Source organism: Piliocolobus tephrosceles, chromosome 13 (genome assembly GCF_002776525.5).
Source record: "Piliocolobus tephrosceles isolate RC106 chromosome 13, ASM277652v3, whole genome shotgun sequence".
NCBI lineage: Eukaryota > Metazoa > Chordata > Mammalia > Primates > Cercopithecidae > Piliocolobus > Piliocolobus tephrosceles.
Window position 1 is genome coordinate 65014149 of NC_045446.1, and position 12218 is coordinate 65026366.

Genomic DNA, 12218 nt, shown 5'->3' on the forward strand with positions numbered 1-12218 from the left:
AACTGAAGGGGGTAAGTCAGACTGCGGTACAGACAAGGAAAAGCCAGAGAGTCAAGATGAGGAGTATCCTGACCCAAGGGCATAACTGGCCCTGATGGGGGCAGAGAGGGCCCTGTCTTAGAGGGAGATGCATCTGATTTTAATAGAGAAAGGCCACTAAAAGTCTCAACTATCCAACTCACTTTCTAGATTTTCAGATGTCAGAGAGCTGATGTGAGCACTGAGCAATCCTACAAATTATCTTTGACTTGTGAGGTAGACTGTATAATGGCCACAAGCCCCTCCATCCCACATACATGCCCTTTTGCAGTGTGACCTTGCTGCTCCTCCCATTCAGAGGTGGAGACCATGTGTCTACCCTCCTGAAATTAGACTGGCTGTTACATAAGAAACAATTTGTCTGGTCTTTGTCCCAGGTTCCTGGCACTGAGCTTCTAAAACCCTTGGAATTTTCTAAGTGATAGGAATATCTTTGTTATGCAGGACTCCTTGAGTCACACCTGAGTTTAGGGTAGTGACATGACTCAGGATGGAGGCTGGCCATGCCAGAAAGACTAACCATGTGGCTAGAGAGTTGGAGCTTTGCACCAGCCTGACCCCTGGGGAGGATAAGGAACTAGAAATTGAGTTCAATCAGGTGGCCAATGAGCCTCCAATAAAAGCTCTGGACTCTGAGGTGTGGGTGAGCTTCCTGGTTGGTGAGCACATCCAGTGTGCTGGGAGGGAGACATGCCCTGATTCCACAGGGAGAGGCAAGAAAACTCTCAAACCTCACCTTATATACTTTTCCATTTGGCTGGTCCTGATTCATATCATTTATAGCTGGGGTCCCTAACCCTTGGGCCACAAACCGATGCCAGTCCTTGGCTTATTGAGAACTGGGCCGCACAGCAGGAAGTAAGCAGCGGGTGAGTGAGCGAAACATCATCTGTATTTACAGCCACTCCCCATTGCTCGCATTACCGCCTGAGCTGCACCTCCTGTTGGATCAGCAGTGGCATTAGATTCACATAGGGGCACAAACCCTATTGTGAACTCGGCATGCAAGGGATCTAGGTTGTGCGCTTGTTATGAGAATCTAATGCCTGATGATCTGTCACTGTTTCCCATCACCCCAAGATGGGACCGTCTGGTTGCACAAAAGCAAGCTCAAGGCTCCCACTGATTCCACATTGTGGTGAGTCATATAATTATTTCATTATATATTACAATGTAATAATAACAGAAATAAAGTACATAATAAAATAATGCACTTTAATCATCTGAAACCACCCACCCCACCCCAGTCCATGGAAAAACTGTCTTCCACAAAACTGGTCCCTGGAGCCAAAAAGGTTGGGGACTGCTGCATTATAGTAAAACTGTGATTATAAGTATAACCCTTTGCTGAGTTTTATGAGTTGTTTTAGAAAATTACTGAACCTGAGTTGTGGAAACTCTTGAATTTATCACCAGTTGGTCAAAGTGTGGATAGCCTGGGGACTCCTAAACTTGTGTTGGGGACTCCTAAACTTGTGTCTGGCTTCTGAAGTGAGGGAAATCTTTTTGGGAACTACCCTCACTTGTGGGCTCTGTGCTTAACTTGTGGGGTCTGCACAAACTCAGGGGTCAGCGTCAGAATTGTACAGCAATATAATACTGGGTTTTTGACTTGCTTTGACCAACAGAATGTGGAGAAGTGACACTATTGCAATTTCAGAACCTTTCAGTTCATCCTTGCTCTCCTGAAACCCTGATGCTGTAATGAAACCATACTGCAATGTAGCCCAGGAGGAAAAGACCACAGAGAAGATGCCAAGCCATGCCAGCTGTGTCCTTGAGCCCAGACCACAGCTACCCTGCCAGCTAAATGCAGTTGCATGAGTGAGCCTTGGCGAAGCCAGTGGAATCACTTCATCAGCTCAATTGTGAGTGGTGAAAAATAATGAATTGTTACTGGGTTGGTTTGAGTAAGCAGCTATAGTTAACTGATAGAATTTCTCACACAGTTGTATCTGTGGGGAGGTTGTGTACTGAGCTGCCTCTCTAGGATGCAGGTTGGCTAAATGAAGAGATATACTATTTATTGTAAATGAATAAATCAATATTTAGTTTACATGCACCAGTCTCCAGGAGCATCTGCCGTGAGAGAAAAAACAATTTTCTGTGCTAACAAAAATCAAGGGTCTAAGCCTGTGACATCAAGGATTAGGTCCTGGATAGTGGTGTATCTGGCAAGGACTTTTCCAGCTTTGGGGGACTCTAGTTAGGGAGCTGCTGTTAGCAGCCCCACTTCAATGCCAATTTTATCACTTGAGGCAGCTGCCATTATTACATTATGCTAAACAGCATGTGAGAACAATGAAAGTTAGAGTAGGCAGGTAAGGTCAAGACATGTCTGTCTGTGGCCAGCACAGGACCTGGTACATGGTAGGTACTTGGCAACTACCTGTACAATGAATGGGCTCCCTCAGTGTGATCTATAGAAATGACTCTCATGGCTCCATTAATTTATTTCATTTTGTCTATTAAAATTAATGTTCTAACTCAGAAACAAAATATAAAGTAGTCAGTTCCTACCTCTGAGGTTGAAAATCCAGGGTAAGACGAAAACACAACCTCTGAAACAGAAGAGAAACAGAATGAAGGTTGGTGACAGCATTGACTGATGCCTAGAGCACCCTGGATATAGATCTGCCATCCACTGTGTGCAGCAGGGCACCTCCTAGAGGGAGTCCTCATTGGTCCTCGGCCCCAGTGCTAACTAGGAAGAGGAGCTGGCTGTGACATGCATCAGGTAATAAGTCCCTTTGCACTAAGGATAAAATACAAACTGCTTATCCAGTCCTCTGAAGTCCTGCATGACTGGGCCCCTGCCTACTTCTTCAATCCCATTTCATGATACTCTCTCCTTCATTCACTGTATTTCAGCCACACTGACCTTTTATCTGACTTTAAAACACTTAAGCACTTTTGAGCCTCAGAATTACTGGGGAGTCCATACTGAGCAGAAAGCTAATCAACTGTCTTAGAAGAGAAAAGTATATATAGAAGACATTCTGTCAGAAGATTTGGAAATATTTGTTATATTAGTAGAAACAGGATGGGTTGAGCCAGTGTATTCAGGAGAGATACCAAGAACAACCAGCACAAAGTCATAAGGAGGAGGGTGCAGAGTGATTTCATTCTTGGGACCGTCAGAATGAGATGAGTCAATAAACAGCTGCGTTCAACCTAACACAGCATAGCATCTGATGGGACTAGATCCTGTACAGACATTGCTCACCTTTACCCTAGTTAACCGATACCTTCTACATGTTAATGATATTATAATGAGAAAAGTCACATGAAAATGAAGAAAACAGTAATAGGGGATGGAACAACATGGCATAAATAACTTCTCCTGTGATGAGGGTCTGCAAGGGAGTTTGGGAAAGCCTTGTGCAATGAACAAAGTAGGAATTCCCTGCAGGATGCGCCATGGCTGCAAGTGTGAGTGCTAATCTGTGAACCCTAGAAAACGACAGCACCTCTAGAAAGATGGGCACACTGATCGCGCATCCTGCTCTCCCCACAATCACAGGAATTACTGCATTTTAAGCTTCTGATTGAGCATTGTTATACAAACAGACTAAACAATCAAGAATCTCTTACTATTTGAGGAAAATTAACAATATAAAAAAGAGAAGAATTATCACCTGAATAAAAAGTTTATTTAACAAAAGTTATCAAAACTTCAAAACAGAATAATCAGTATCCTCTGAGAAATGCCAAAGTTTCACTCCTGAAACAAAAGCAGATTGCTGTGGAAGCAAAGCTACTAACAAAGCTGTAAATTTATAATGAAAATAACTCATACATGTGCTGGATAGAAGAATGAACCCAGTTGAAGAACTAATTCATAAAATAGAAGACTGAGTGGAGAGACTCTCAGAATGCAAAAAGGCAGAGAGAAGATGGTGGAATAGAAGATAACCCACTCATGTCCCCTCACAACTACAAAAATTCTACACCCACCCACAGTCAAAAGTCTCTCTGCAGGAGCATCAAGATTCAGGTAGGAGTTTGTGAAACGCTGGTGGATCCCAAGACCTTGAAGGACTGTTTTGAAAGTACAGACCAACACCAGTGGCTGATCCACCAAGCTTGCTCCCCAGTTCAAGCCTAGAAACAGTCCAGGCTTCCAAGGTCCTGGGCTACAGCCATATTTGGCCTTGAGCCTGCAACCAAAACCATCTGCAGAGAGGTCCAGAAGGAGTAGTGCACACTAGTGCCTTGGTGGAAAGGCTTGTCTGCCTGCTGACATCAGCCTTGGCAGTAAGCCTGAAAGTTGCCCTGTTTTTCTGATCCAGCCCCTCTCAGCTGAGGTCCCTCCTCACTGTCTCTTGCACAAGGACCCGGAGGGAGACTCACCCATATCTCGCAGCCTGAGGCTCCCAGATGAGTTTACCAACTTCTGTCCCACAGCAAATTCCAAGGGGACTCAAGTCTCAGACTTGGTCCCTCCAGCTGCAATCAGAGAACTAACCAGACTGTGCAGGGACTTGCTGTAAGGCACATGCCCCTCTGAGCCAATGAGACTGGGCTTTCTAGCCTTCACCCTGCAGCAAATCCTGAGAGAGCCCAGTCTCAGTTCTGACCCCTCTCACTACAGTGGAGAATTATCCTGTCTGTGCTGAGACCTGCTGGGAGACACATGCCTGTCTGTGCCAACAAGATGGGCTCCTTCCCATAGCAAATCCCACGGGGGCCCAGTGTCAGCCCTGGCCCCTCCTGCTACAATCAGGTAACTATCTCATCTGCATAGGGATTTGCTAGGAGACACATGCCCCTCTGAGCCAATGAGACTGGGCTCTCCAGCCTCTACCTCACAGCAGATCCTGAGGAGGCCCAGTCTGCGATTTGGCCCCTCCTGCTGCAGTCAGGGAACTATCCTATCTGTGCAGGAACTTGCTGGGCAATGTGCACCTCCCTAAACCAAGACAGGGCTCTCTAGCCTCTGTTCCACAGCAGATCCCAAGGAGGCCTATGGTCAGTTCCAGCCCATCCCACCACAATCAGGGAATTATTCCATCTGTGCAGAGCCATGTGGGCAGCTGTATGCCTGTCTGAACCACCATGACAAGCACACCAGCCTCCATCCCACAGCAGATCCCAAGGGGGCTCAGTCTCAGCTCTGGCCCCTCTTTGTTGCAGTCAAGGAACTACTTGTGCAGGGACCTGCTAGGTGACATACACCTGTCTAAGCCAATGAGATGGACCACCAGCTTCATTCCTACAGCAGATCCCAACATGCCCCAGTCTTAAATCCAGTCCCTTTGGCTACAGCTTTCGCAACCCTCTCAGTCTTTGCAAGACTTGCAGCAAGCCTGGGTTTAGACCATCCCTCAGTGCTGAGATGCCAGTAGTGGTCCCAGGCTCAGGAAACATAAGTCAGTCTGCTTAGAATCCCTGGAAGTCCCTCTGAAGAAGGACAGGCACAAACAAAGCCAGACTATAAAGGCAAAAATAAATACCTAATATTTCAAGGCAAGGACATCACACTTCTACAAAAATCAAGAACATTCAGGGAAATATGACGTCACCAAACAGACAAAATAAGATGCCAGAGATCAACCATAAAGTAATAGAGATGTGTGATCTCTCAGACAAATAATTCAAAAGAACATTTTTTGGGGTTTCTTCTTTGTTTTTTGTTTTGTTTTGTGCTTTTTTTGGAGACAGGCTCTCATTCTGTCACCCAGGTTGGAGTACAGTGGCACAAACATGGCTTACTGCAGCCTCAACCTCCTGGGCTCAAGCAGTCCTCCCACCTCAGCCTCCCATGTAGCTGGGACCACAGGCATGCACCACCATGCCTGGCTAATATTTTAATTTTTTTGTAGACATGGGAGTCTCACTTTGTTGTCCAGGCTGGTCTTGAACTCCTGGGCTCAAGCAATCTTCCTACCTCAGCCTCCCAAAGTGCTGAGATTATAGGCATGAGTTACCATGCCCAGCCAAAACAGATGTTTTAAGGAAGCTCAGTGAACTTCAAGAAAACACAGAGAATCAATTCAGAAATTTACCAGAAAAATTTAACAAAGAGATTGAAATAAAAAAAAAAAAATCAAAGAAATCACGGAATTGAAAAATATAATGAATGAAATAAAAAAGGCAATAGAGAGTATCAAGAGCAGAATTAAACAGAAGAAAGAATCAGTGAGCTCAAAGACTATATGAAAAAAGAAGAATGAAAAAAAGAAAGCTTGCAGGATTTATGGGACAACATCAAAAAAGAAAATATTAGGGTTGCTGAAGTTAAACAGGGATATGAGAAAGACAAAGGGGTACAAAGCTTATTCAAAGAATAACAGAAAACTTTCCAAATCTAGAGAATGGGTGGGTGTACACGTACCCCACCATGCCATTACTGCCAGCATAAGCACACCCACTTCTACTGCCACCACACTGCCACTGCCAGCATGAACATTAAGCATGGACACCCGTGGCCCTGTACCCTGGCCCATGCTACCACTGGCCATCCAAAGGATGGCACCTTCAAAGACTGAAGGATTACCAGCCCACACAGAGAAACCTCTGAGAAATATGGGATTACGTAAAGAGACCAAAATTATGACTCACTGGTAACACCGAAAGGCAGAAAGAGAAAGCAAGCAACTTGGAAAACACATTCTGGTTATCATCCATGAAAATTTCCCCCATCTTGCTAGAGAGGCCAACATTCAAATTCAGGAAATGCAGAGAACCCCTGTGAAATACTACACAAGAAGACCATCCCCAAGAAACATAGTAATTGGATTCTTCAAGGTCAAAATGATAGAAGAAATGTTAAAGGAAGCTAGAGAGAAAGGGCAGGTCACCTACAAAAAACCCCATCAACTAACAGCAGACCTTTCAGCACAAACCAGAAAAGAATGGGGGTCTACAGTTTTTCTTTTTTTTTTTCTGTTTTTTTTTTTTTGTTGTTGTTGTTGTTGTTGTTGTTTTGTTTTGTTTTGTTTTGTTTTTTTGAGACAGTCTTGCTCCCATCATCCAGGCTGGAGTGCAGTGGTGCAATCTTGGCTCATTGCAACCTCTGCCTCCCAGGTTCAAGTGATTCTCATGCCTCAGTCTCCCAAGTAGCTGGGATTACAAGCATGTGCCACCACACCTGTCTAATTTTTTGTATTTTTAGTAGAGACAGGGTTTCACCATATTGGCCAGGCTGCTCTTGAATTTCTGGCCTCAAATGATCCACCTGCCTCAGCTTCCCAAAGTGCTGGGATTACAGGTGTAAGCCACTGTGCAGGGCTCAGCATTCTTAAAGAAAAGAATTTCCAACCAAGAATTTCATATCCAGCCAAGCTAAGCTTTGTAAGTGAAGGAGAAATAAGATCCTTTTCAGACATGCAAATGCTAAGGGATTTCCTTACTATCAGATATGCCTTACAAGAGTTCTTGAAGGGAGTGCTAACCTTGGAAAGAAAAGACTGTTACCGGCCACTACAAAAACACACTTAAGTAAATAGACCAGTAACACTATAAAGCAACCACATGAACAAGTCTGCATAATAATGAACAAATCCCAACATCAATATTCACTTTGAATGTAAATGAGTTAAATGGCACAGTGATCAGTTGAATAAATAAGCAAGACCTGATGGTATGCTGTCTTCAAGAGACCCATCTCACATGTGATAACTTCATAGGCTCAAAGTAAAGGGATGGAGAAAAATCTACCAAGCAAATGGAAAACAGAAAAAAAGCAGGGGTTGTTGAATTTATTCTGAACTCAGACAAAACAGATATTAAACCAACAAAGATAAAAAAGACAAGGACATTACATAATGGTAAAGGGCTCAATTCAACAAGAAGACATAACTATCCCAAATATGTATGCATCTGACAGAGGAGCACCCAGATTCAAAAAGCAAGCTGCTTTTAGAGACATACAAAGAGACTTGGATAAACACACAATAATCGTGCAGGACATCAATACCCCAATAATAATATTAGATCATTGAGACAGAAAACTAACAAAGATGTTCATGACCTGAACTCAACACTTGACCAAATGGACCCAATCGACATCTACAGAACACTCCACCCCCAAACAACAGAATATACATTCTTCTCAGATGCACATGGCATATATTCTAAAGTCAACCACACAATCAGAATAGAACAATTCTCAGTAGAATTTTTTTTTTTTTAATCATACTAACCACACTCTTGGAGTACAGCACAATAAAATAGAAACACTAAGAAAATTGCTCAAAACCATATAATTACATTGAAATAAACCTGCTCCTAAATGACTTTTGAAATAATGAAATTAAGGGAGAAATCAAGATACTGACATTGAATCAACATACTGATTCAGGAGGTAGAAAGAAATTATTTAGGCAGATAGGGTCCTCAGCAAAGTCCTCAGCAAAGCTTCCCTTTTAGCAAGAAGGAGCCCAAGAAATTATTTTTTTCTAACAAAGAGCAGCCTGAAAAATTGAGCTGAAAACATAGATAAGCAAGCTGGAAGTTTGAACGGGGGAATGCCAGCAGTTGTGCCAATAGAAAAGGGCTACCCAGGAGCCAGGCATGTCCAACATGGAGGCTCCATCTTCCCTTTTTTGTTACTATGTGTACAGTAAAGGAATGGGCAACATGGTGCAGGCTAGGCAGAGGACTTGCCTACATAATAAAAGATCAGTATGGGGACGACCAGCTTTTTGTGCCCTATGTAAATGACACACCTAGTGTAATGAGTTTTTCATACCCTATGCAGATGGCACACCTGGTCCAACCAATCTTTCACACCCTATGTAAATCAGATACTGCCTCCTCATCAGGCACCTATAAAAGCCCCTGCATTTAACCACATATCTGACAAGCCATTTCTGTGGGATCCCCCTCTCCAGCAGAAAGTTATTATCTTTCTACCTATTAAACTTCCACTCTTTTTTTTTTTTTTGAGACGGAGTCTCGCCCTGTCACCCAGGCTGGAGTGCAGTGGCCGGATCTCAGCTCACTATAAGCTCCGCCTCCCGGGTTTACACCATTCTCCTGCCTCAGCCTCCCAAGTAGCTGGGACTACAGGCGCCGCCACCTCGCCTGGCTAGTTTTTTGTATTTTTTAGTAGAGATGGGGTTTCACCGGGTTAGCCAGGATGGTCTCGATCTCCTGACCTCATGATCTGCCCACCTCGGCCTCCCAAAGTGCTGGGATTACAGGCTTGAGCCACCATGCCTGGCCTAAACTTCCACTCTTAAGCTCACTCTTTGTGTGTCCAGGTCCTTGATTTCCTCAGCTGTGAGACAACAAACCTTGGGTATCACCCCCACCAATGAGGCCACTTCATTGTGGGGCCCATCTGGGATCCAAGGTAGACTCATTGGAAGGGTGAGTATAGAAGCAGACCCCAAATCTTTACTTTCATTTCGGGGCCTTCTGCCCTCCATTTTAAAATAAAACCAAAAACACTTGGTGTCTGACGGCCACCTAGATGCCCTTAGAGCATGCCACCCATCTCAAGACTCAGATGACAGGCTTGCTGGGGAGAACTTAATGAATCCCTCAGTACCCTCAGGGTGCTGGGAATGTTGACTCTGTTTCAAACCAGTTTCCTTTCACGGAGAGCCTATTCATTGCATGGGGCTGGAAGAGGTCCAGAGGCAACTGATAGTTCCTGGCCAGGGATACACTCAGGTGTTACCCGAAGCCTTCTGGATTAAGCTCAGACTCTGACTGCCTACTGAGCATCAGTAACAGGATCTCCAAGCTTTTCCTATTGCATTTTTCCTTCTTTCCTGTCAACTGCTATGTCTCGTATCCCCTCTCTGTATGAAATGCTGTGGGAATTTTTATACTTCAGGGAAATAATCCTGTTAGATAGGATCAGCAAATGCCATAGTAACCAGGAATATAATGCAAAGGATTGCCATTTTTGTGATTTTCTAGGAATAGAGGATCTCCCTTTCCCCCACAGTGAGCATCAATCTCTCTACCCTTGGTCTGGAGATCACATGGTATTTCAAGGTCTACAGCACCACCTAGTGGAATAGAAATCCTCTCCATGAAGTATCTTCTCAGCCCTTTGCCTAAACACTCTAGTTTCCCAATTCTCCTCCCTTTTTGTACTCCTCTATTAGAGGTCAGGCTTTATGCCTCTTTTGTGAATGGGAAAACTCAACAATGAGGAGGAAAACGTCCTCCAAAACCAAATTTTAGTTTTGACACTGTCCCATCAGCAGGAAAACCACCATTCATTTCCTACATTCTTTTAAGGCACCTATTCTGCCTCCCATTAAAATGGTACTTAAATAGTAAGGGGTTGTTATGTCTTAAAGTTAACCAGAACCACTGCCTAACAATAAATATTTTAGTCCAGGCCATAATAGCAGTATAGAGCTCAACCCGGTACACTCTCTCCATTAAGGGGACTTGCAAATACAACTGTTACATAGTCTTTTCCAAGAGCCATCTATCATACAAGTCTGGGAAGTCGAAGGGAAATCACCAGTGGAGGATTAGAGTTGCAAGGGTGAATGTGACTAAATCCATCACTTAGCTCCTTTAGATCCATGGCTGAGGGACATGCCTGCATCCAAGAGTAGCACCTTTAACAGATGCCGGGGCTCAGGGAACCAAGAAGGAAAAACAGTTGGGGGATGCTCCCATTGTCTTCCTCTCTACCTTGGGCCATTCCAAAGGAAGGAGGGGAATAAGGGACTCCTTGTCTCCCCTATCTTTCCAGCCATCTTTAGCCTGCACCCCTCTCAAGTGCATTCTGAAGCACTGAGACTCCTTTAATCCTGAAACTTTGCTTTTGCACAAGGGCATGGCCTTCTTACTAGACCTTTGCAAGCACTGGACAATCAACCAAGCTCTTTTAGCAGTCATATCAGGCAATCCAAAAGGTAATGATTCCCCAAAACTAAAAAAGCAACTTCAGGTAGCTATTGAGTGTCCTGGCTCTTCCTCTCACCCTTATTTGGGGCCCCCTCCAACTGTGCCATCAGCTCCTCTAGTTCCACCATCTCCAAAATTCCCCACTCCCCCAGCTTCACTCTTACTCCTATAGGAAATGACCAATGGAGGTGATGCCACTAGGGTTCAAGTTCCCGTCTCATTGCATGACCTTAGGCAAATAAAGGGATACTTAGGCTGATTTTCTGATGACTCCAATAGGTATACAGCTTTCCAAAATTTAACTCAGGTGTTTGACCTCTCATGGAGGGATGTTATAGCTGCTTCTAAGCCAAACCCTAACTGCAGCTGAAAAACAGGCAGCTCTGCATGCATCAGAGAAATCTGGAGACAAGCAATATGTCTCTTATAGTAGGCCAAAAAGGAAAAGAGAAAATAGGGAAGGTGAAGAGATAGGGGAACCATCATTCCCAGTGGGGAACTATCATTCCCAGTAGGGAAGAGAGGCAGTACCCTCTTGACAACCCTGATTTGGAACCCCGATGACTTCACAGATGAATGGAAAAGGAAACACTTATTAATGTGTATATTGGAGGGCCTACAAAGAACTAGGAGAGCCAAACCTCTTAATTACTCTAAACTGGCCAAGATAAACCAAAAGCCAGATAAGAACCCTGCAGCCTTTATGGAAAGGCTGAGAGAAGCACTAATAAACCACACCTCCTTATCCCCTATTCAGTCAAGGGACCGCTCACCCTAAAGGACAAGTTTATTACACAGGCAGCTCCCAATATTAGAAGGAAACTGTAGAAGCAAGCTATAGGACCAGATAGCACCTTGAAAAACCTCTTGAGGGTGGTCACCTTGGTCTTTCATAATAGGGACTGGAAGGAGGCCCTGGAGAGAGGAAACACAAGAGAAGGGCAGAGCCTCTAGTAGCTGCTTTGCAAACTTGCAAAGTCCAGGATCCCCAAGGTGCATCCATTAGTTGCTACCAGTGTGGCAAGTCAGAGTACTTTAAGAAGGAGTGACCAGGCAGCAAGCAGAAGCCACCTCAAGCATGTCCAGCCAGTGGTTGGGACCACTGGAGATCAGACTGCCCCTGGAGACAGAGGTTACTGGGTTCAGAACCAGTCTCACAGATGGTCCAACAGGACTGATGGGTCCTGGGGTTCAGACCCCTGGCTCTAGCAGCTCAAATTGTCGTTATTGCACAGGAACCCCAGGTGATTCTGAAAATTGAAGGAAGGAAGGAATGTGGACCTTATTCTAGACATTGGAACCAGTATCTCTCTTCTCCCTAATCCAGGCTTCCCCTTTTCCCATAGCATGAC

At 44.4% G+C, this 12218-nt stretch overlaps 1 protein-coding gene across 1 annotated transcript in view; it reads right to left on the reverse strand.

The window, feature by feature from the left end:
- XRRA1 (X-ray radiation resistance associated 1) overlaps positions 1 to 12218 on the reverse strand; it is an 85072-nt gene that overhangs the window by 19369 nt on the left and 53485 nt on the right. Inside the window, exon 9 of the mRNA XM_023209393.1 lies at positions 2560 to 2600. Coding sequence (XP_023065161.1) covers positions 2560 to 2600 — 41 coding nt within the window. The remainder of the gene's footprint in view (positions 1 to 2559; positions 2601 to 12218) is intronic.